General features: G+C 47.9%; 1 protein-coding gene across 8 annotated transcripts in view; it reads right to left on the minus strand.

Annotated features, from left to right (window-relative positions):
• ncor2 (nuclear receptor corepressor 2) overlaps positions 1–26,205 on the minus strand; it is a 123,051-nt gene that overhangs the window by 17,001 nt on the left and 79,845 nt on the right. For 4 of the 8 annotated variants that reach the window (XM_020052542.3, XM_020052544.3, XM_020052541.3 and 1 more), the window contains exons 9-22: positions 24,059–24,125; positions 20,737–20,909; positions 18,741–18,834; positions 17,239–17,417; positions 15,794–15,848; positions 15,571–15,669; positions 13,621–13,790; positions 12,542–12,702; positions 11,037–11,099; positions 4,926–5,068; positions 4,647–4,785; positions 3,041–3,455; positions 1,868–1,991; positions 532–784 (exon numbers count right to left, since the gene is read on the minus strand). In XM_020052542.3, coding sequence (XP_019908101.2) covers positions 532–784; positions 1,868–1,991; positions 3,041–3,455; positions 4,647–4,785; positions 4,926–5,068; positions 11,037–11,099; positions 12,542–12,702; positions 13,621–13,790; positions 15,571–15,669; positions 15,794–15,848; positions 17,239–17,417; positions 18,741–18,834; positions 20,737–20,909; positions 24,059–24,125 — 2,135 coding nt within the window. The remainder of the gene's footprint in view (positions 1–531; positions 785–1,867; positions 1,992–3,040; positions 3,456–4,646; positions 4,786–4,925; positions 5,069–11,036; positions 11,100–12,541; positions 12,703–13,620; positions 13,791–15,570; positions 15,670–15,793; positions 15,849–17,238; positions 17,418–18,740; positions 18,835–20,736; positions 20,910–24,058; positions 24,126–26,205) is intronic. The other 4 variants (XM_020052543.3, XM_010895066.5, XM_020052546.3 and 1 more) reach the window with 2 other exon arrangements.

Consider the following 26,205-nt stretch of genomic DNA (forward strand, 5'->3'; position numbering starts at 1 on the left):
GCTTCCATCTTCTTCTAAAAGCGGGCATAACTTCTCATTCATCCACATCCGCTTGTTTATCAACCCAGCGCAGCAATGGGGAATGTTGTTTAAACATATTCTGAATAACTCCTTAAGAAGTTGGGTCTAGATAGGTCTAGCAATTCACATGAGCCTTATTCTGACTGGAGATAGGATGACTTAACAAAGATTTTCTGTTATTCATTAAGTAAAGGTTCATCGTCAAAGTCCAGGTGAGTCAACTTATTTCAACTTAGAACAGGGTCAAGGAAGCACAGACCGTTTAGGGAGATCTGCTAGTGAGATCTACCCAGATCCCAGTGTCTCAGGACACCTGACGGCGAGGGTGGAGATCCACGCTACTTTCCACCACAGCGTGCACGACTGTCAGCACAGAATCACCCCGGGCCACATCTAAACAACAGCACCGACGGACCCTCTACAGTGGCGTTCGGCCCGAGGTGGGGGGGGGGGGGGCAGTGTTGTGACTGATCGGGAGGGGGATCTGGAGGGGGGGCCTGCTGTTCCTACCGTCCTTGTCGCTGTTGGAGGGACTGCGTGGCCGGCCGCGGGGGCTGCTGATGCCGTGGCCGTCTCGGTCTCCGTCTCCCTGGGCCGGGCAGGGCTGCGCTTTAACGGACGGACCGATGTGCTGCTGCTTGGCTTCCTGCGAGGACTCTCCGTGGGCCTTGGTGATCTGACGCTGGTACAGAGCCAGGGCGTCGTGGGGCCGGATGGCCTTCGCGCCCCCACCCCGGGGACCGCAGTCCGGCATCTGGGGCATCTGCTCACATGGGACAGAGAGGCTGGGTGTTCAGCACACGTGCGCAAGCACACCTTCCGCGTCAGTAAATCGCCTCTCCAGCTGGCACGCTTATCTAATACAAATATGACTTCATTTTACTTGCCATGCTGTTATCTGTGTAAGCAGCAGTATTTTCATTACAGGATGGCTGGCCTTAATACCACTGAAGGGTTTACAGTGACTAGGGTGAACTAATCTAAGGATTTATCGGTTACTGATGCTACCTTCCTGGCTCCCGGGTGCTTTCCAAGGATGGAGAAGACTGAGCTACAAGCTGTGTGTAACGATTGACGGAGAAGACTGAGCTACAAGCTGTGTGTAACGATTGACGGAGAAGACTGAGCTACAAGCTGTGTGTAACAATTGACGGAGAAGACATAGCTACAAGCTGTGTGTAACGATTGACGGAGAAGACTGAGCTACAAGCTGTGTGTAAAGACGGACGGAGAAGAATGAGCTACAAGCTGTGTGTAACGACGGGCAGAGAAGAATGAGCTACAAGCTGTGTGTAACGATTGACGGAGAAGACTGAGCTACAAGCTGTGTGTAACGACGGACGGAGAAGACTGAGCTACAAGCTGTGTGTAACGACGGGCAGAGAAGAATGAGCTACAAGCTGTGTGTAACGATTGACGGAGAAGAATGAGCTACAAGCTGTGTGTAACGATTGACGGAGAAGACTGAGCTACAAGCTGTGTGTAACCACGGGCAGAGAAGACTGAGCTACAAGCTGTGTGTAACGATTGACGGAGAAGACTGAGCTACAAGCTGTGTGTAACGATTGACGGAGAAGACTAAGCTACAAGCTGTGTGTAAAGACGGACGGAGAAGAATGAGCTACAAGCTGTGTGTAACGACGGGCAGAGAAGAATGAGCTACAAGCTGTGTGTAACGATTGACGGAGAAGACTGAGCTACAAGCTGTGTGTAACGACGGACGGAGAAGACTGAGCTACAAGCTGTGTGTAACGACGGGCAGAGAAGAATGAGCTACAAGCTGTGTGTAACGATTGACGGAGAAGACTGAGCTACAAGCTGTGTGTAACGACGGGGGAAGACTCACTATAGGGGGAATGGCAGCAGCCCTCTGTTTGAGCTGCTTCAGGTCCATAGGCTTCTGCAGAGGGGAGGAAATGACCCCATCATGAGCATAGTTCAGCAGGCTGGGACGGCCAGGGGAAGTCATCCTGGAGAGAGAATGAAAGAGAGAAAGGGAAGAGAGAGAGAGAGAGCGCGAGAGAAAGGGAAGAGAGAGAGAGAAAGGGAAGAGAGAGAGAGAGAGAGAGAGAGAGAAAGGGAAGAGAGAGAGTGAGAGAGAGAGAACCATAACACTGAGTTCACCATTCAGCAGGCTGCCAATGGATGTACCACACATTCCTTAATATGGCCACAGCCAGGCTTCTCTTATTTACTTTCCCCATAAACAAAGATTGACCCTGAGCAGAACCTCGCGCTATGAAAACACCAAGACAGCAGAGGTTCTGATTGTGTTTCCATCCCACATGCCTAACCACCCATCCCCCACTCACTCACACACACAATGGCACATACTCAGCACACAAGCATGGAAACGGATGGGCAGAAGCCACCACACACACCCGCATGCACTCATACAGAGCATAAGAGACTGCGCGCGCACACACACACACACACACACACACACACACACACACACACACACACACACACAGAGACACACACAGAGACACACACAGAGACACACACAGAGACACACACACACATTATTTGCTTTGGCACAGCGGGCACTGGTTCCCTAGGCTCTGCCAATACATGCAGTCTGCTGTCATGGAAAGAAATTAGCAAATACCCTGCAAACACTGCAGGACCAATCACCACTCCCCCATGCCGTCAGCCCACATCTTTGACACACACAATAGTACGCAGGCAAGCCCAGTCACAGATGTAACCCTCCTCCCTGCCCTGGGCACCACCTGTAAGCCTCCTCCCTGCCCTGGGCACCACCTGTAAGCCTCCTCCCAGCCCTGGGCACCACCTGTAACCCTCCTCCCTGCCCTGGGCACCACCTGTAAGCCTCCTCCCAGCCCTGAGCACCACCTGTAAGCCTCCTCCCAGCCCTGAGCACCACCTGTAACCACCCCCCAGCCCTGGGTTCCTCCACCTGTAACCCCCCTCCCCACCCAGCCCTGAGCACCACCTGTAACCCTCCACGCAGCCCTGAGCACCACTGGTAACCACCCCCATCCTGAGCCCCCACCTGTTCTTCTCGGTGTTGTCCGACTCCTCAACCTCATCAGCGCTGCAGGTGGCGCTAGAGTCACTGTCTGCATGAGAGCCAGTTTTGGACACATGTTCCCTCTTAGAGCTCTTTGAGGAGCTCTTGCTCTCCTCTGCCTCTGCAGTAGTGGGCTTCCTGTCTCCGTCTGTGGATTCACTGGGCTCCTCCTTACTGACTTCCCCTGCTTCTATCTTCACTTCTTGCTTGATGGCCTTCTCTCCATCTCCTGGAGGCTTATCGTCACCTGCCTGGCCTGTGTCCGAGCATGAAGCATCCTTGTCCCCGGAGTTACAGCCAGTCTTGGCTCGGCCGCCTCCCTCCTCTTTAGCCTTGATTTCCTCAGAGGAGCGCGGAGACGGCAGACTCTCTGTGTCTGAGCTGTTGTTAACCCCACCTGGTAAAGGAGATAGTGTATGAGAAGAGAGACAGAAGATAGACAGGGAAAGAATCTGAAGGAAACGGAGCTACACTTCTGAATCTCCAGCCAAATATATGAATTTAACCACATACTTCCCACAAATCTTGCAGACCCACAAAGATTTTGAAAGAAAATTAAACACTGATAGATGCCCCAATGTGTTAGGCGAAATAGCGTAATGTGCAAACACAGCAGTAATGTTGGTGACCGGTGGCCATGAGAAAAGGGCAACCCGGAAAGAATGAATAACAATGTCCACATAACCCCATTTCATCTCCATTTATTTTCCCTTGTCATTCCTTTAAGTATTTTAACATTGTTACAGCACTGTAAATAGATGACAACATTACATTGGCAATGCCTCAGCCCTTCCAAAACATTTGAGTGTTATGTTATTTTTTTTCTCTGCCACTTCTGTTATGCATTTTATCGTTCCTATTTTTCACTTGCTTTGGCAATGTAAACAACTGTTTCCCATGCCAATGAAGCCCAGAAACTGAAACAGAGCGAGAGCGGATCCAATACAGGCTGCCTGCTAGTCTGAGTAGCCTACAGTTAATCATGTTACATTCTCTTGTCCTCTTTCACTTTGATCCCACAGTCTCGGTCTCCCTCTCTCTTGTGCCCCTTCTCTCTGATTCCAGATTTATCAAAGTGCCACTTTTCCATCTAATCGGGTTTCACTGTACAATGAGCAAGAACACAAAAACAATTGTGATGATGGAGGATATCCCCTAGCCTTCCCATCTCCACTGTGGTAATTGAGACTATAGGTGTAAAGGTACATCAACAAACTACTGCATTATTCTCAGGCTTCTAGAATGTTCTTGATATTGGAAAATGACTCAACTTGCAAGCACTGAACTACTAAGATGCCAAGGATTCATAGCACTCCACGGTTACAAATACACTAGACACAACAAGCCATAACATTAAACAGCAAAAAGGAAATCTCCTTTAGCATTCAAGATTTCTAAATCAACAAACACTACCTCACGTGTTAATGAAGATATAACCAGGATTCAAGAGCAGTCTGAACATGTTGTGTAGCTGGATTCAGATTCCATATGAACCATTAGAAGTATTCTGCCATTGGTTTTGGACAAGATAATGAGAGAGGGTCCAAGTGCTCTTTGAAACATTCATTGTAGTGTACGTGGTTCCTACCTTCTCCATCCTCTGGGGCCTCCTCCTCGTTGCCACTGGCCCCGGAGCCCTCCATTTCCTCCTCCTCGGCAGCAGACGGGGCACTGGCCTCTTCACTTTGGAGGGCTTTGCCTTTACGCCGTGCCTTACGCTCTCTCTCCTGGGTGAAAACCAACACACACTAAATACCACAGCCGAGAAACAACACACTCAATAGAGGTGCATTCCTTGGCACAGACACAGTTCCCTTTCAAAGACTTGATCCGGTAACGGTTATAGGCAGGGAAGACGAGACATTACCGATTTCATTTTATGCTGTTGCAGAATCTCGTCGAGTTTCTGCCTCTTCTTGTAGTTGAAGTAGAAGTTCTTGCACTGGGACACGGTTTTGGAGCCCACCATCTTGGCGATGGCCGACCAATTCCTACCATACTGGAGAAGACCTGCAACAAACACGACCTGAAATTAGACCACAGGACAGCCCAAACAGCCATTACTTCATTACTTGTACGAACATCCTATTTACTATAGGAAGAACTGCCGTCTTCCAATCAACATCTGTCTGTGGAGCCCAGATCAAATCTTTGGTCAAACCTCACAATCCAGCCAACCAGACGACCCAGACAGACACCCAGGCTGACAGTGATAAGATGCTATGGACAGTTCAGTTGAACCTGCCCTACCAATAGAACCAACAACAGCACTTAATCTCTCACTGGCCGTGGGGGTCATTCTGTGTCACGTTACCAAAACCTGACGTGACACAGTTCTTGGAAAGACGGGCCCGTTACCCAGTCAACCACATGATAGCCCCTTGCACAAGACACTGGAAGCCCCGCTGGGCTCAGAGGAGAGATAGATCAACCTGTCATGGGACACACCACTACTGCTGGCTGGCTGGGGGTGTGTGATAACTATTAGAGAGAGAGACAAATGGTGCAGAAGACAGACAGTGAAAGAGACATCGGGTTAATCTCATCTGTGTGCGCGGGTAAATTGTGACTGCCTGATCTACAAATAATAATCAGTAGCTACTCATGAGGCAAAGTGAATTGTAGATCAGTCAGATCTGTGTGTGTGTGTGTGTGTGTGTGTGTGTTAGTGTTCCCCCAGAGCCTCAAGTCAGTGAAGGGCAGCTCATTAACAGTAGCTACTGTAAGGAGCTTACACCACCCACTCGTTTCCTGTGCCAGCCTGACAGATTCTGGCACGAGGACAGACTTGTGGGCCGGGCCGTGTTCTGTTATCAGTGGGCATGGTCCCAACAACCTCCTGGGACAACAGCCTTGGACATGGGTTCATAGGTCCCAAGAGATAATCTCCAAACAATCTAACAACGAACACAAGATAAGACAGCTCTGATGCGATCTGCTGTGTCATATCTACTTTCTCATCCATTTATTTTCCCAACAAAGGTTTACCCAGATTATTTATACCACCTGAACCACAAGTGTGTCAAGTAGAGACTACAATACCATCTGGAAAACAAGACCAGTAATCACACTTCATGGAATACAAAGTAGAAAGAAGCATGTTACCATGACATTACTGCTTCCATGAGAACAATTATACATGCAAACACTGCCTCAGTCCAAGTCTTGGCTCTCACGTTCTCTTTCAAGGCCAACATGCACAACCCGTCAAGTGCTAAAAACTAGACCGGGTATTACATTTGAAATATTCATTCCAGGAGAGATGTGAGAGACGGAGAAAGAGACAGAGGGTCGGCCTGGGCGTGCTTGTTCCAAAAGAGAGGAACACGTGATCAACACCTACTGACCTTTTACAGCCTTCTCCCGGGGGGGTGGGGGGGGGGGGAGACAGCCCAGAGCACACAGTCCAGCCAGACACTCTGCTACGTGCCATACCAAGAAAACACACACACGCCTTCCACATCCACACAGATATACACAAATAAACACAGTTAGACACAAAGAAAGACAGAGACAGACAGACAGACAGGCACAGAGATAGACACATACAGAGGCCCACACAGACACGTACAGAGGGCCACACAGACAGGTACAGAGACAGACAAGTACAGAGACAGACAGGTACAGCGGGGCACACAGACAGACAGGTACAGTGACAGACACATAGAGGGGCACACAGACAGACAATTTCCATTACCCAGCAAAATAAAGCAACAACACTGCAACTCATTGACTGAAAGTCTGGGGTCACTTGATGACTCCTCCCCTCCCTCCCTCCCTCCCTCCCTCAGATCCATTCAGTTTAAACAGCACAGGAACACTCCCCAGCGGGTCCACTGGCCTCCGGTCCCGGTCAGTGGGGCAACACATAAGAACCAAATCACCCAATCAGCTGCCGCTCAGCCGAAGCAGGTGGCAAACACCCTTAACCAATCACGACTCTCCTTGCTATAAGGTCACCCCGCTGACTGCCCAATCAACACATTGCATGAACCAGGGGGAGGGAGTGTCCCCGCTCTCACGTGCCTGTAACTCCAGCTGTCGCCCGTACCACCGGTGGGTTTCAGGCAGCTTTGCGGTCTGATCTGGAGGGGAAGGCAGGTAGCCACTCCAGGCTAGTGTTCCCGGTACAGTTCAGCCTCCACAGCCCTCCTCCTGCTGGCCTGATACTGGAGACTGTGTCAGGTTGACATTCTCCAAACAGCACATGCTCTGCTTCTCGCCGCTCCTTTGCTTTCTCCTTGATCACCCCTTCTCTCCCTCTCTCTCTCCCGCTCTATCAGGGCTAGTCCGTTGCTCTCAGCCGTGTCGTTCCCCAATGGCTGCCGTCTGGGAGGACTTTCACAGGGAAGTGGGACTGACTGTGGGGCGGTGCTACGTGCTCAGCCTCGCTATCCCCTCATCTGATCTCTCCTCTATCTCTCCCTCCCTCCCTCTCTTACTCACTCCCTCAGCCAGCAGGCAGAGCTGCGCACACACACACACCCACTCACATAAACACACTAACAAACGCAGGCTCGAGCACGAAGTCTCTTACTCTGTTTCACTTGCTCACTCTCTAACACACACACACACACACACACACACACACACACACACACACACACACACACACACACACACACACACACTCATATAGCTAGTCCAAGGGTAAACATAGAAAAGAGTGCCCAAGTTGAGCTAGGGGGACAGTGGAGAACTGAACGAGAGAGTTGATGTTGATACCATGAGAAAGCATAAAGGGTTTCACATTTTTCCTGACTGACCTGGTTTTCATCTTGAATGTGACCTCTCCATTCTACAACAACAGCGAGAGAGCGAAAAGAGAAAAGGGAGCGGGCGGGGAGGGGGGAGAGAGACGCTCGCCAAATCTTCCACAGCTCTTGCCAATCTGAGCCTGTGCCATCTCCTCCCATCTCAGCACACACTGACAGAACACAATGCCCAGAGGAGAGAGGAAGAGAAAGACGGGGGGGGGGGGGGTTCCTCTGGCCTGATCCAGTCCAACAGCCCAGAGCAGAACAGAGTGAGAGCTACCTGCAGGTCTAGGATCAGTACAGTATACTAGAGGACAGGAGGTAGGAGGAGTCCATTATCCAGCTGTCTGGCCGCCCCACTGTGCCCAAGTAAAGCCCGCCAGATTAGAGCACTTACATAAACGCTAGCCAAGGAACACACAAGCGCGCGCGCGCACGCACTGAGGAGCCGGGAGGAGGGATTTAAAAGCTCTTCTATCCGTTGTTAAATATGCCAGGCTTTACAACCAGAGAAGACGGAGGTTACAGCCAACGGGTGGTTCCTAGTGATGCCACAGTACAAGTGCAATTTTTTGGATATTTTTAGCGGCGATATGAGATAAACACATTAGCTGAGGCATAAACCGCGTTAACATATAGCAAAGGGAAGTGGAGGAGGCACTAAGACAAAGGCCTATCTGACTGTGTACTCAGGTCAGGGTTAGGGGTGCAGGGCAGAGCAAGGCTGAAGGCTGGCAAGAGGGTTAGCCTGCATACAGTCACGGGAAAATGGACACCCCCTGAAAAGTTGTATTTTTGGTGACATACACGGATATTTCAGCCAATACCAACCAAATTCATTGATAAACCAACCTTATAAGAAACAAAAAAAAATATATACACTCAAAAACGTTTGTACACCCCTACCTTCACCATAATAAAAAGCAAAACATTTAATCATACAAGACCTTTCCACAAGGGTTTACAAGGCCATTTCCAAGCAACTGGAAGTACATCATTCCATTGTCCAATTCCAGACCAGTGGCAATCTACATAGATTGTTGCCCAATAATCAGCCAAAGTTATCAACAAAAGATCTGCATAGTAGTCTTTATTAAATCCACGGTAACAGGGATCTACAGGCCTCTCATGCCTCCACAAAGTGCATGAGCCTACATGGGAGATCAGGAAGGAAAAAGCCTCTGCTATCAAAACAGAATATCAAGACACCACCAAGGTTTAACAGACAACAATTGGGTAAAGACCGAAACTACTGGAACAACGTGCTCCGGGCAGATGAGTCAAATGTTTTTTAGCCACAATGCCAGACAGCATGTTTGCCAAAAACAAAACCCTATCTTTAAATAGAAGAAACTCATACAACTGTAAAACATGGAGGCGGTGGCATTAAGGTTTGGGGCTGCTTTGCGGCTTTAGGGCCTGGCCAACAAGCCATCACTGAGCCAACCATGCATTCCATATCATACCAGAGAATGTTTAAGGAAAACAAGTTCATCTGTGAAAACGCAGAAGCCGGACCGAACATGGATCTTGCAACAGGACAATGATTCAAAACACAAAAGTGGCTCAAGAAGAAGAAATGGAGGGTTATGGAATTGTAGAGTCAAAGCCCAGAACTCAATCCTAAATACTCTGGGGAGACTTGAAGTGAGCTGTGCATGCAAGAAAGCTCTTGAACATGACAGTTAAAGCAGTACCATAAGGAAGAGTGGGGGAAGAAATCCTCCCAGGCAAGGTAAGAGTGAAAAGATTGCTACATGAAGTTAGCGCACCAGCTATTGAAGCTTGGGACATAGTTTTTTTTTGGCACTATGAAACTGCACTTGTGTTTATATTAATTAAATAATATTTTTGTGCCATTTGTAAATTCGGTTACCTTGTGGTTAACTTTCCGGGGGGTGTACTTCCTTTTCCACGACTGTAAGAGGATCTGCAGACAGGAAAACCCCTTTGACAAGTACAGGTTTCACCCGGCTTACAGGCTGATGAGAAATGGCGGGCAGAGGGGGTGGTGCAAGACCCCCGCCGCCGGGGCCTGGTGGTTGTGGTTACATAAGCCATAGAAGCGCAGCTCCAACGGGGCCGCAGGACTAATCCCCTGGGATGGAGCGGCCCACTAATCCCACTGCGGGAGAATAGAGCTGAAGACATTAACCAGGATTACTACGCAGGGCCATGTTCACCGGCCAGCGCCCCCCCCCCCACCCCCACCCACCATGACGGAGTCTGCAGACTGCCTGCTGCAGGACAAATGAGACCACACGGCCAGACAGACTGACTGACCGGGTGGGTCTTCATCAAAGTTCTCCATTCAACAGCACATTAATCCGTCAAACAACGGATTACAGGACAGACGGGCTACTGTTCACCTAGATTAGAAGCCTGTATTAGCCATAAACAAACTGAAAAGCTTACAGAGAATGTACGATACGCCACCTAAACATACACACTAAACTGGGGCTCAGTGACACTGCCTGTTGTCAGATATTGAGAGACAAGCCCGTACGACAATGAACGTGAGAGAGACAAGCCCGTACGACAATGAACATGAGAGACAAGCCCGTGTGACAATGAACATGAGAGACAAGGCAGCCACCAAGGAATAAAGCCAATAATAGGCTGAGAATCTCCCAAACATTTGAGGGGAAAAAACTAATTAAAAAAACTCAACAAAACCATGTTAAATATAGCACAGGAAAATCCCCCTCCAGATGGATCACTGGCATGAAGAGAAAGGTCAGTCAATCATCCACTAAGCTGTAAACTGACCTGCACTGTCTGAGCACACAACTCCAACACAGGAAACAGACAGGCAGAATCCCAGACACCTCTCTGCAGGACCCACGGGCCCGGCCCAGGTAATCATCACAGCAAGACAATAAAGAGGCCATATATTAAAGAGTAAACCGACTCCTGCAGGTCGCGTTGCCCTAGCCAGAGATAAGAGGGTGGGACCTTTTTACGCCACCCTGAATCGGCAAGCAGAGTGAAGCCCCACACAGCCCTGCAGAGAGACAGGACCCAGTAGCACGTGGCTGCAGCCTAGCCTATCTCACAGGAAGTCACAACCACATGCACTTGTCACCAATTTCGAGAAAACCCAACCAAGCCAGGTCTACGGACGGTTTCCTCTGACAAGGAACGCTTACTTTTGTATGGCGCTGCTGGGTTGTATTTCACAAAGATGTAAGTTGTTTTTTTCTGGATTTTGTTTATTTTACCTTTTTTGGCAGTTTCCATCTCCTCCTCAGTCCAGCGAGAGCTCTCATTCATCTCCAGATTGGCTGAAAGGAAAAAAGCAGAAGCACCACTTTAGAGAGCAGGCAGGAGGGAGGGGGAAGGGAGGATCGAGGAGACAGAGAGCGGGATGTGACTGAAAGAGAGAGACAGAGAGAAAGACAAAGCAGAGAGAGCAGAGAGGGGAGAGAGAGAGAGAGAGAACAGAGAGAGAGAGCAGAGAGAGAGAGCCAAGAGTGGGAGAACATAAAGCAACCTAGTGAACAGCTGGGGGCAGGTCTGCCTCGGCTCCTTGCTGGTAGAGCACAGTAAAAACGGCCGACAGGGGCTGTTTGTTTAAGCGGTAAGAAGCAGGAAGCCCAGGAGAAAGTCAGTTAATCATTAAAGACATAACAAGTGGCTTTTCCCCCGGTCTACAGTAGAGGCCAGCCTAACACTGGCACAGGAAAAGACAGGAGCGGAGCAGAGGAAATACAAGACCAGTGGTGTGTGTGCCGTCAGTGGGTGTGTGAAGGGCACGGTAGAAGACCAGAGCCTCCTGGACATTCCCTGGGACTAACCCTCACCATCACTACCAGCAGCAGGAGGCACAACCAACCACACAACCAAGTGTGGAAACATCCATGCCCTGATCGCCTTCAGCTACTGTGTGTGTGGGGTTTACTAGACTTACCAAAAGGACCAAATGTCACAGGTCCTCACAATATCATTTTCAATTTAAGTCGAGGATTAAAATTAAGGTTAGGGTTGAGGTTAGAATTAAGATTAAAGTTTGAGTTAGGGATTTGGGGTTACGGTCAGATTCATAGAAAAGGGAACTTTTTGGAAAAACTGTGTGTGTTCCTTGGCTAGCGTTTATGTAAGTGCTCTAATCTGGCGGGCTTTACTTGGGCACCGTGGGGCGGCCAGACAGCTGGATAATGGACTCCTCCTACCTCCTGTCCTCTAGTATACTGTACTGTTCCTAGACCTGCAGGTAGCTCTCACTCTGTTCTGCTCTGGGCTGTTGGACTGGATCGGGTCAGAGGAACCCCACCTCTATCTTTCTCTTCCTCTCTCTCTATTCCACTTTGGCCAGAGAATTCTTTCTTTCCTTTTCTCTCCCTCTGTGTGTAAAGGCGGTGTTGCAAACTGCAGAGGGAACAGAAAGCTGAGACAGAGGAATATTGCGTAACGGATATGTTGTTTATAATGATCTATTTACTCTGAGTGTCTTACAAAAAAAGCCTGTGAATGGCATTTCGTACAGGGTCTGTGTGTAAAGCAACAGAGACAGAGCTACAGTGCACCCTTGTGGTGTGGGATATAAGAATAGAAATAAATACACAGCAGTGAGCAGACAGACTGACTGCCTGGAGCATGATGGGAGTCCTATTCAAGTGCCAGCATGTTGAGCTGCTGTCAACAGAGCAACTGTCAACAGTAGCGCATGGAAAGACATGTGAACATAGAGTACAACACATCAGGCAGACTGGAGACTTGGTCATACCTAGGTCACTGCTGAGTGGGGGCGTGGTGGTCTCCTCCACCTCACTGGTCATGGAGCGGGTGATGCGGCCCTTCCGACGGCCCTGGCTGTTGGCTGTACGCCGACCCTTAAAGGCCACTGTGGGTTCTTTGTCCTCGCCGTCCTCGCCAGAGGTGTCATCCCTACAAACAGTGTTAGCCATCGTTTACTGCCTGGCGTGCCCAGAACACGTGGGCTGTTTAGTTGGGACTAAAACCTGACGTTTATGCACGGGTTAAACAATGGAAAAATACTGATACGCCCCCATACAGATACGCCCAGGTAACTGTCACAAGGTGTACATGTGCATAGTGACACACCAAACAAAGGAAGCCCCACAGGGCAACTACAGCTCGTGGTTAAGTCAGGCAGTGGCATCGAACAACTCCCCACTATGGGATTTCCATTCAAAAAGCTGGAGGCTTAGCCACACTAGAGGGTTTGACATGGTGACAGACGGCCATTCTTCACTATTATTCTTGTAAAACAAGTGCCTTAACTAACGGAAGGACAACAACACAGATCTCCACATCAGATTGCAGTGCTTTCGCCACCACCCTGCTTTTCTTCACATTGGCGCTGTTCCCACAGAGACGCCCAGGCGGCAAACATGACACATGCAGCTCAGCACTGTGGTGGACTGTCTCTCAGCTAGAGACTAGCTGGATCACACCAACAACGACAGGACGGTTATGCTGTTTTAATGCATCAGCAGCTCAGCTGTCAATCATATCACTTTTTTCCACCACTGAAAAAAGAGGATCAGGAAGGAATCTTAAAAATGTGTCTTGGTATCGCCTACAGGGAGTAAGAAAAGAAAAACAGGAAAACAGCTGTTTTTACAAGTGGGAGAAGACTGATTTTTGACTGGGTGGAAATTATAGCTTAAGATGGAGGAGCAGCAAGTCAGGGTTGGGGGGGTGGGGGGCTCCATCGGATAATTCAATAACCAGATTCTGTCAGGACAGCCAAAACCTAACTTCTCCTTTTTTCAACAAACTGACCTAAACCGGTTGACACATGATATAAAGAGGCAGACGTGATTTTAAGAGCACACTCACTTCATGACATCCTCCTTGTCCTCTCCCTCGGTCTTCTCCTCATCCCTCTCCCCTTCCCTCTCCCTCTCCTTGTCCTTCTCCTCCTTGTCCTCCTGGCTGCCGCGGTTCACCTGCTGCTGTTGCTGCTGTTGCTGCTGCTGCTGTTGCTGCTGCTGCTGCTGCTGTCCATGCTGTTGGGTTGGAAGACAGACTCACTGTAGTTTGTTAGCAACAGGATCCCTGGGAACAGGACCCGCTGCCAGATAACCAGAACACACTGCAGATCCTGCAGTCACACCCGAATAGACAGATGGGCAGTTTGGTGTGTGTGTGTGTGTAGGTTATTCTGCCCTGCAAGCATGTAGGTACACCGCACAGACAGGCCATATGCCTTCATCTGGCACCCAGAACCATTTCCTCTTTGACTTCCTGTCTGTCTGAGCTCAAAGCAAGGGTTCATATCATGAAACAATTGCTGTAGACAGTCAATGGACTGGCCACTAACAGCTATGACTTGAGGTAACTTTTGACAGGTGACGACATTTCTTCATGCATTGTCTACTCTAATAACTAAGTCATTACATCTAGGTGCGGGCAAGGAAAGATGAAAGGCACAGAGAGAGGCTAAATCAAAATGGACACTTCTCACAGAGATGCTACAGAGATCCCTCCGCTCTCAAAGATAAGCTCAATTCAAAACAAATAAAGGCCATAATGCAATAACAACATTGAGTGATCCTCCAGTCGATGAACATCATTAGGGCCTTATCGGTCCACCCCACTGGGAAACTAGAGACAAAAAAGCAGCCTAATTATCTCCGTAAACCCCGGGAGGCAGGCAACCTAAACCCCCGGGAGGCGGGCGCCTAAACCCCCGGGAGGCGGGCGCCTAAACCCCCGGGAGGCGGGCGCCTAAACCCCCGGGAGGCGGGCGCCTAAACCCCCGGGAGGCGGGCGCCTAAACCCCCGGGAGGCGGGCGCCTAAACCCCCGGGAGGCGTGCACTAAAATCCTATTGGCTGATTGCATTAAAATGGCTGAACGATTGAGTCTTCTGAATCTCAAATCAGCCCCAGTCATTTCTATTGTGATATTCATGTTCCTCCTTTCATGCACGGGTTGTGTGGATGACGTGTACAAATTGTGGCAAACTGACGAAGTGCCATGCTGCTTTGTGGTTTCCCCTTGTTGTATTTGTTTTTCTGTCAATGTAATTAGCAAATAAAGGACTCTGATCCTCTGCTTTATAAGGCAAAGACAAGGAGCGATTCATTACAGCTTGTGCGTTAAGTTACCTCTTCTTTACTTCCAACCGGCACAACGTTAGGTGTAGGAGGCTCTTGTTACACACGTCTCTCCTTTCTCCCTGTACCAATCACCCCCAACCCCCCCCCCCCACGATTAGTATTATCCCATGCGGTCATGCTGCTTTGATAATGAGCCTGTGGTGTTTGAGTGCTGAGCTGAATGTGCTAAGCTAGGTGACGACAAGTGCAGGTGTCTACGAGAGATGGAGACACACGGGCAACTGATGAACGCGGAAAAGGTCACTGACTAATTAATGCACCATTTCATTAGCTGGAAGGAGGGAGAGCATGAAACACTGAACTGCCTAACACCTGATCTGGGCCCAGGAAATATCTGGGAGCTCATCAGCAAATGGAGACAACATAAAAAGGAACCAGTGATGCAGAGAGAAAAGTGTGTGTGTGTGTGTGTGCACTGCTTGCATGATGGTCCATCAGTGAACAGTCCCATGGAGGTTTTACCTCTCCATGGAAGTGGTACCCAACCCAGAGATCTACTGACCACAGATCTACTGACCACGGATCTACTGACCACGGATCTACTGACCACGGATCTACTGACCACGGATCTACTGACCACAGATCTACTGACCACAGATCTACTGACCACAGATCTACTGACCACAGATCTACTGACCACGGACTTAAATGGATCCGTACAGTACCTGGCTCCTGCCACGGCGCCGGTAGTTTCTGCGCACTATGTTTTTGTAGTTCTCATTCTTTTTGGTCAGGTAGTAGAAGAGGACACACTCCGCCACCGTCTGGGAAAAAAAAAAAGGCCGTTATGGAGACATCTCAGCAGGAGGTTTGGAGGACCACTCAGCTGTCACTGGATTCCTGGTATATCATTGTGCATGAGTGAAGAAAGCTCCTCTGAAAACATACCTTTCTCTCCAGGAAAGAAGCAATCAGGCCAAAATTCTTTGGGTGCTGGATGAACCTATGAGCACAAGGTAGAAAGAGAAAGATCATAAGGTATTTTATCAAGGCTGTGGATCTTTTCTCTGGCCTTTTACTTAGTCAACCTCTGGCACTGTGGATCCAGCAGCTTTTGCGATTGTATTGTCTAAATACATGCTCACTATTAACGTAGCTAGTTGGGGCTCCCCCAGCTTCCCTGTTGTTCCGTTTGGGTCACGGGTCATCCCCCACCCATTCCCTCTCCATTCACAAGGGGTCCCTTTAATAATTACTTGATTGGGATGATGTAGCTTACAGTACCCCCAAGTCCAGCATTTACTAAATAGGCTTGAAAAAGGCTGTCTAACCATGACTCCCAAGACGTTGAAGATGCCTGGAGAACTCTGGATAGAATAATGGATTGGGATTGCACCAGCCAGATGTTAGAGTAACCCGCAAAGATTCATATTTAAACATGTTTTCATTCCATTCCAATCCCACTTTGTAATGAAACAGCATGTGACAAGGTCCAGTCGAGGAGACTACTTATCCAATCCACTGTACAGGTAGTTGGGCTGGTAGGAACACAGGATGCCATCAGGGCCAATGTGCCAACGCATTCTCACAAACACTGAGAGTGATATTTCTCTTAGACATCAGAAACAGGGGTCACTCAGGCCCTATTGATTTTCATCCTCCATTTTAAATTGTGGAATGATTCAGACCAGGTGACTGACTACTAAGTAACAGTAAACACAATTGGCCCTTCTAAAACATGCTCCCGTCCATGCCAACCTCCAGCAGTCTCAGCGTGCTACAGTCTCAGCGTGCTACAGTCTCAGCGTGCTACAGTCTCAGCGTGCTACAGTCTCAGCGTGCTACAGCGCATCCTGCATAACATTTACTTGCGTATATCTCAAAAGAATAAGAGCCGATAGCGATAAGGATGAAAATCCATACTGAGATAAATATTCAATCTAATAAAAATAGGTTGAATGATAAGGTGAGGACATTGCTGCAGCCCAGTTCTTTCCTGCTGCCCTGAAGACAATGGCTACTCGGTTGACTTGATGTGTGTTATGAACAATCTCCCACATGAGATTTCATTTAAAACTTTTTAATTTCTGTACTACAGCCTTCAGTAGTCAGTCTAGTCGATACGTGTTGGTCTATAGTCTCCGCTATAATGTGAGCGCTGGTGTCACCTCTCCCATACAATCCAAACCTGTGGGCAAATTCTAGCCTATTGCCTTTGCCTTGCCTATTTTTCATGAAGAAGGAAGAATCAGTTCCTCAACATGTCCCTGGCCTCTATAAAGGTCACAGACATTTCTTTTTCAGTCTGCACTCACTGAAAAAACGAAACCAAACAATGCCCAAGAGCACACACTTCTGCAATTCTCTCTGTGTTTTTCTAGCGTGTGACTTACTTTTCACGGAAGGTGTCCTTCTCCTGCTCGCTCCACATGTTCATGACCTGCCGGTCTTTGTACACCTTCATGGGGTCGTCCATCAGGCCGTTCATGTTGATGAACTTGATGCGCTGTTGCTCGGCGTCAAACAGCATGGGCGGGATAACAGCCAGCTGGCGCATCTGCTTCTCCGTATTCTGACACGCACACAAACACACATTTAAACACAAACAAACACCACATCCTAGAGCCAGGAGGCAGTATACAGGGCTTCCCAAACCTTATTCCCATCACCGCCTTTTTCACAGCAACTATCATTTGAAGGACCTAAGAATAATAGTTATTTTCTGCAATTTGATGTAATTAAACAACAATCGTGACATCTTTACAGTAGGCTTTTTTTCTACTTCTACTACTATAAATAATAACAATAAAACATATTCCCGTAATGGTTATTCTGCTTCCAAATGTTTTACAAATAAATGCATATGAAACCTCAATTATATAAAAAATAGTGGTTTTAAAGAAAGTGATTAGATTAACTGATCACATTCTATTAAAATCTCTTATCAATTTCCAACACTCACTGAATGCAGAAGGTCGTAGCTCAGCCTCTGGATGTCACTATATATTCCAAGGTGCATATTAAAACAATCACAGCTGCGTGTTGCAATAGGTCTGTATAACAATGCAAGTTCCAAAAGACTAAATAATAAGAAGCGTTTTATTACCCCTCAAATCAAGGAAGGTTCCATGACACCTACCCCCCCCCCCCCCACTAACGTTGGCACCCCAAACAGGGGGCAACCCTAGGGCTGGGAACCCCTGCTGTGGTGCCGACCGGAGCAGAGCTTTCCAAATACAGGTGGCTGAGATAAACACAGTGCGTATAGGTGGCGACGGTAAAAAACACATGCATCAGTGCTGTGGTGGAGTGTGTGTAAGAGGTCATTACACAGAGGAAGTTTGAGCTCGGGGAGGAAAAGGGGAAGACAGCCTCTGCACGCTTGGTGTGAGCAGTCACCCTTATCTAGATGAAAAGCCTGGCCGACCTCGCAGACATACACTGGCTCAGACTTGTCCCATGGACCACTAGACAGCTCTGCCTTTCCTGTGGAACACCCACAGCGAAGGCCCTGGGACTGACAACCCCCCCCACACCATCATCTGCATCCTTTTAGCAGGGGAGTGAGGGGACGAGGGAGACAGAGAGAGAGGAAGTGACATCTCTAACCAGCGTGTGGAATAAAAAGAAAGTAGATTTTGCAAGTCACTTCGTTGTGAGCGGTTACTGTGGTTGTGTGTGGGCATCTTTCCATCTATCTATCTATCTATATATCGTGCTCAGGGAACTGGTTATGAAGTGCTATGCAGATACAATAACTGGGGCCATTGCGTCACGTGGAACTACTGCTGAATTGGGTCAAGAAACAGGCATGACAAGAACACTATGTTCATGTAGAGAGAGAAGAAATGACCGGTCCAGACGAATAGGGAACAGAAGAGGATTTAGAACTCACCTCTTGCTCGGATATACCGTCGATGATCTCGGAGACCTCGTGCTCACTGCGGGCTGCAGAGGCCAGACCTCCTCCTCGCTGCCCCACTCTGCTGCTCCACACCGGGGAAACAGAGAGGGCATGTCAACACACTGCACTGGAACGGAGTCTGACATCACACTGCACTGGAACGGAGTCTGACATCACACTGCACTGGAACGGAGTCTGACATCACACTGCACTGGAACGGAGTCTGACATCACACTGCACTGGAACGGAGTCTGACATCACACTGCACTGGAACGGAGTCTGACATCACACTGCACTGGAACGGAGTCTGACATCACACTGCACTGGAACAGAGTCTGACATCACACTGCACTGGAACGGAGTCTGACATCACACTGCACTGGAACGGAGTCTGACATCACACTGCACTGGAACTGAGTCTGACATCACACTGCACTGGAACTGAGTCTGACATCACACTGCACTGGAACTGAGTCTGACACACACAAGCTTCCCTTCATGACTCTAACCACCACTCCATAAGGGTGATTGAACTCCTGGGAGCATTAAATCTGAAATATAGTAACATTACACTGGGGTCAGGAGGTGAAAGCTCCTAACTGACGTATGGTAACATTACACTGGGGTCCGGAGGTGAACGCTCCTAACTGACGTATAGTAACATTACACTGGGGTCCGGAGGTGAACGCTCCTAACTGACGTATAGTAACATTACACTGGGGTCCGGAGGTGAACGCTCCTAACTGACGTATAGTAACATTACCCTGGGATCAGGAGGTGAACGCTCCTAACTGACGTATAGTAACATTACACTGGGGTCCGGAGGTGAACGCTCCTAACTGACGTATAGTAACATTACCCTGGGATCAGGAGGTGAACGCTCCTAACTGACGTATAGTAACATTACACTGGGGTCAGGAGGTGAACGCTCCTAACTGACGTATAGTAACATTACCCTGGGATCAGGAGGTGAACGCTCCTAACTGACGTATAGTAACATTACACTGGGGTCAGGAGGTGAACGCTCCTAACTGACGTATAGTAACATTACCCTGGGGTCAGGAGGTGAACGCTCCTAACTGACGTATAGTAACATTACCCTGGGGTCAGGAGGTGAACGCTCCTAACTGACGTATAGTAACATTACCCTGGGGTCAGGAGGTGAACGCTCCTAACTGACGTACAGTAACATTACACTGGGGTCAGGAGGTGAACGCTGCTAACTGACGTACAGTAACATTACACTGGGGTCAGGAGGTGAACGCTCCTAACTGACGTATAGTAACATTACCCTGGGGTCAGGAGGTGAACGCTCCTAACTGACGTATAGTAACATTACACTGGGGTCAGGAGGTGAACGCTCCTAACTGACGTATAGTAACATTACCCTGGGGTCAGGAGGTGAACGCTCCTAACTGACGTATAGTAACATTACCCTGGGGTCAGGAGGTGAACGCTCCTAACTGACGTATAGTAACATTACACTGGGGTCCGGAGGTGAACGCTGCTAACTGACGTACAGTAACATTACACTGGGGTCAGGAGGTGAACGCTCCTAACTGACGTATAGTAACATTACCCTGGGGTCAGGAGGTGAACGCTCCTAACTGACGTATAGTAACATTACACTGGGGTCATGAGGTGAACGCTGCTAACTGACGTACAGTAACATTACACTGGGGTCAGGAGGTGAACGCTCCTAACTGACGTATAGTAACATTACACTGGGGTCCGGAGGTGAACGCTCCTAACTGACGTATAGTAACATTACCCTGGGGTCAGGAGGTGAACGCTCCTAACTGACGTATAGTAACATTACCCTGGGGTCAGGAGGTGAACGCTCCTAACTGACGTATAGTAACATTACCCTGGGGTCAGGAGGTGAACGCTCCTAACTGACGTATAGTAACATTACACTGGGGTCAGGAGGTGAACGCTGCTAACTGACGTACAGTAACATTACACTGGGGTCATGAGGTGAACTCACCTCTGCATGCGTTCCTGCAGCTCTCTCTGCTTGCGGATCTCAGGGAACTGTTTCTCGTAGTACTCGCGAACCTTGCTCTCCTTAGCCCGGCGCCGAGGGTTGTTCTCAATGCGCTCCACCTTCTTCTCCCAGGCCTCCATCAGCTGGTCATAGCGCTGGCAGAACCTCTGTTCCTGAAGGGACCAAAACCAATCACCTCAGACCTAAAATCAGCAATAATATGGGCCCCACTGACACGCTGTGGTTCTGTGCCCCTATGAATGACACAGCGGACTCAGGGCCTGATGTTGCACCAGCAGTATTGCCTCCAGTAGCAGGAGTTAACAGCAATGATTTAAGGTTGAGTTATATTAGGTCCAAAAACACATGGTTCCCCACAGAAGAACCACAAAAACATCAGCTGACTAAATGAGCTGTTTGTGTTGAATAGTTTTGCCAAATCCATTGTGTGTGCAATGAAGCAGATGTAGCAGGCTACCCTAGCACTACAGTACCAGACCGACAACCGACCATAGAGTTGAGCACGGAACGGTCGCCATTCACATTGAGCTGAAACTGTCCTACACACGTGAACACGCTAATTTCCTGCTAATTTACACCCCCGCCATGTGGGAGGGGAAACAATCAGATAAATAAAAATGTAGGTTATGTCACTGGAATACATCCTCATGGGAACATGTGAAACTGCAATCAGCAGTTGTTGTAGCCAATGTGGACAGAGGGGCAACATCCATGTAGATTAATACACATAGATGTGTGTTTATGATGATTCAGTTAACCACAGGCACATTACATTACCAGTACATTTATTCTGGTTCACACATATCACAGTCCTAGGTCATATAGAGTATCTCACAAAAGTAAGTACACCCCTCACATTTTTCTAAATATTTGAGTAAATCTTTTCATGTGACAACACTACATAGTAGAAATGTGTCATTTCTTTAAAGTAGTGAGTGTACAGCTTTTTGATAAATATCAAGTGTGTATGGCGGCAACCAGGTGAGGAGTACAAAGACAAGTGTGTCTTGCCTACAGTCAAGCATGGTGGTGGGAGTGTCATGGTCTGGGGCTGCATGAGTGCTGCCAGCACTGGGGAGCTACAGTTCTTTGAGGGAACCATGAATGCCAACATGTACTGGCCAATCATGTCTCAAGATCTAAACCCTATTGAGCATCTGTGGGGCATCCTCAAACGGAAGGTGGAGGAGAGCTAGGTCTCTAACATCCACCAGCTCTGTGATGTCGTTATGGAGAAGTGGAAGAGGACTCCAGTGGCAAACTGTGAAGCATTGGTGAACTCCATGCCCAAGAGGGTTAAGGCAGTGCTGGAAAATTATGGTGGCCACACAAAATATTGACACTTTGGGCCCAATTTGAAAATATTCACTTAGAGGATGCCAGCTGTTTAGACATGAATAGCTGTGTCTTGTGTTATTTAAAGGGGACACTGTTATAAAAGCTATACACTCACTACTTTACAGCAATGTGTAAAGATACACTCAAATATTTACAAAAATGTGAGGGGTGTACTCACTTTTGTGAGATACTGTAAAGTTTAAACATGGGTTGCGGGTAAAAGGCGACAATAGCAAATGTTTGGGTTGGATATCAAAAATCTAAGTTTAGCTAGTCATGCTACATATTTAAAAACAAAGTTTAGCTAGCCAACAACCTGATAACTTCAACACTGATTTGTCACAGGAAGAAGGAAATAGGGATAGAGACCTGGTTCCTTTGTAAGCATGAGAGGTCGGTGTGTGTCAGAGGATGTTTGAGAAAGGGTGTAATTGAGAGAATGGGAGGGAATGTGTGTGTGGGGGAGGGAGGGAGAAAGAGTATGATTGCACAGTTTTAAAAACATGATTGCACAGTCATTAAAAACACTAAAAAGGCAGTTCTTCTCCCTACCAACATTGGTAAGTGTGAGTAGGCCTACTCAAACAGGAAAGGTATATGTCAAAGTGACTTCTGTTAAAAACATTTCCATTTTTCCATTTTCAAATTTTAGTACCCTTAAAGCTCAATGGACCGCTTTTAAAATGGGGGGGAAAATAACATGAATTTGGCCAAATTTGAATAATATAGAATTTCATGCCATAATCATTATACATTCAGTAATGATACTTTGTTTTTGGCAAACAGGCAGCTAAACATATGACTGATGTAGGAATACGTCCTGCAGGGATACAGGCTAACCTTGAGTCCTGACTCCTGACCAGAACAAACAGAGCTCCATGTTTTCTCGGCTCCTCCACCTGGCAGACTGTAAAGCAGACCATTAACCCTGGAGGAGACACAGCCCTCCCAGGCCTCTTAAAACATCTCCCCAGGCTGCTGCTCTCCAGTCTGGAGCTGGCCAGGGATTTCTACTTCCACCCCACTGGAGACATGACTTCCCAGCACACGACCCATCAAACAGGCCTATGGGCTGACTGGCGTGTACTCTATATATTAGTCTTCACATGGCTACTGCATTTAGGGTTTGGATTGGGAAGACTGTGCATTTCTATGGATATCCTTTTACAGATGCATGGATATTATACCAAAGAGTATCTGCATGATCAGCAAGCTGAATTTCGCAAATGTTAAGGTCTTTTTTAATTACATTTGGAACGCATTGTAATACCTGAACGCACCTCAAACCCATATTGGCCAGAAGTTTTATTTACAGGCCTGGCTACACCACCAAAGTCTATGTTTCATATTGTCTGGCAGGGGCGCTATTTAAGTCATGGGAATTCTCCAGGCTGTAGGCACACTGATTGAATCCAAATAAGGTGACAACTATCTAACAAGTAGAAAGACTGAACTCTTGAACAAAATACAATTTGGCGTAAAATATTCATAGATGCACAAAACAGCAGAAACACTAGACGCCTCCGTTAAGGTCCCACAGACACTGTGCACATCCCTGCGGAAATATATATACCACGCAGGAAAAGAGAGGGCTTGATTTTTAGTAAAAGATTTTCTGTCAGAACCAGAGATTTTGCCCAGAGTCTGGACAATCGATAGAGTTATTTATAGAGCTGCCTGCCGCCACGCACACACACACGCACGCACGCACGCACGCCGCAGATTTCTTGTGATAGAGAAAATAGTCCTGGGATACGTGAAACACATAGACATCTGTGTTTTTTAAAGGAAAGGAGCACACCATAGGAGCAGCTTCTGCTGCGGGGTTACTGAAGAACGGGCCCAGAGCTCTCTTTTGGCCTGTGGAACACGGACACGGTCTTCAAGGAGCTCCTGGCCCAGTTACAGCCAAGTCATCTGTCACAGAGCAGAGGAGCAGAGGAGCAGCTTGTTCTGTACTCACCCACTGCTTACGAGCATGATTTCTCCTCTTGAAGTACAGAATGAGCTTCTTCCTCATCGCCTGGTTTCTGCGAACAATGAAGAAAATGGAGTAAATAAAAGAGGATGCTGGACCGGGAGATCCACCCACAGACTGAAACGATGGACAGTGGAAAACCAAGAGGAAAACAGCAAAAGTAGCAGCCTGTGAAAACTGGGATAATTTATGTTGTGTGAATTAATGCACAAGAGAGAAGACTTAAGTCAAAATGTTTAATTTCCCAAGTATGTAATATCTTCTCATGCACCTGCTGCTCACCAGGAGAGACATTTGTACAAACTGTTAGTGAAGGTTAAATGGGACAGGAGAGATGCTTGTTGAAGTGGATTAATACAGACCAACCAGTATACTTCTGTACATTAACCAAGTTGAATCAGAAATGACAAGTAGTTTTCATACTATAGCATCCCCACTTCAGTGAAGTATCATTCTGTTGTGCCGGACAAAACACCACAGATGTAGATGGGGATTGACAACAAGACAAGACAAACTTTCAAAGGTGGTCTGGACTGGCCCGGAAATGGCAAGTACTCCAAACAGAGGTCCGGGCAGTAATCTGCTTAGGCAGGCGCTCCAGCCCTCATCTCTGTCTTTGGTGTAAGATGGAGTTTGATTCCTGATACTTAAGCCGTCAGTTGTAAGGTCACGTTCCAGCTGATTAATGTAATCTTATTCAACATTAGTCACATCATCTGAGACTCTAGGCCCCCAGAGTTTAAAGGCAAGATTAGACAGGCAGGAAATAAGTAAGGAACCACCAGTGCGTGTGCGCGCGTAGGTGTGTTTGTCAAACAGAAGACAGAAGGAGACAGAACATCCCAGAAGCGGTCTAAAAGATGAGTAGACCAAATTAACTCTTCCTCAAAACATCAAAAATGGCCACATCTACATGCTCCTGTCTTAATAAAAACTAAAAACTTCTAAACTTAAACAGAAGAAGTAAACACACTGAGAATCATGTCAACACTGTTCGACTCCCACACACACTAGGGCACGTACACAAACCCTGCATCAGTGTGTACTGGCCGAGATGCTACACTTGAGAAGCAACACACACACACACACACACACACACACACACAAGTTTGTATGGCTATTCTCATGGGGACCAGAAAATAGAAATTGCATGCTTCCTTGCCCTACTCTTAACCCTAAACCCAACCTTAACCTAACCCTAATCTAAACCTAACCCTAACCGTAACTTTACCTAGATGTAATGCCTAACCTTAACCCTAAAACTAAACAACGCCTGGACCTTAAAGAAACCCCAATTCTAACTCTAAAATGAATTGTAAGTTTGAATCTAAACCTAAACCCTGAGCCGGAAATTGACTTTTGCCTCATGGGGACCAGCAAAAGGTCCCCATGAGTCAATTTTTTTCTGGTTTTACTATACTCATGGGGACATTTGGTCCCCATGAGTATAGTTAGACCTAAAACACACAGACAGACAGGGACACACAGACAGACAGACAGGGACACACAGACAGACAGACAGGGACACACAGACAGACAGACAGGGACACACAGACAGACAGACAGGGACACACAGACAGACAGACAGGGACACACAGACAGACAGACAGACAGGGACACACAGACAGACAGACAGGGACACACAGACAGACAGACAGGGACACACACAGACAGACAGACAGGGACATACACAGACAGACAGACAGGGACACACACAGACAGACAGACAGGGACACAGACAGACAGACAGACAGACAGGGACACAGACAGACAGGGACACAGACAGACAGGGACACAGACAGACAGGGACACAGACAGACAGACAGGGACACAGACAGACAGGGACACAGACAGATAGATAAACACCCAGTAGACAGTCATGTCCTTTAAGCAGTGAGCATTAAGATAGATAGTGGAGGTGCACAGAGGAGGAGGCTTCCCAGATTAGGCCCTTTAAGAACAGAGATGACATTGTCCTTGGGACACCAGATGGCGGAGGGAGAGATCAGCTCCTCTGGACCTCCTCCAGAGATTTTAAGTGTGCACAGTAGTCCACGGTCAACGGCAGCAGAAACATCGAGCCAGCAGAGATCGTAGAGGGGGGGGGGGGTGGATTTGTTATGAGGATCCGT

The sequence above is a fragment of the Esox lucius genome, chromosome 13 (assembly GCF_011004845.1).
Source record: "Esox lucius isolate fEsoLuc1 chromosome 13, fEsoLuc1.pri, whole genome shotgun sequence".
NCBI lineage: Eukaryota > Metazoa > Chordata > Actinopteri > Esociformes > Esocidae > Esox > Esox lucius.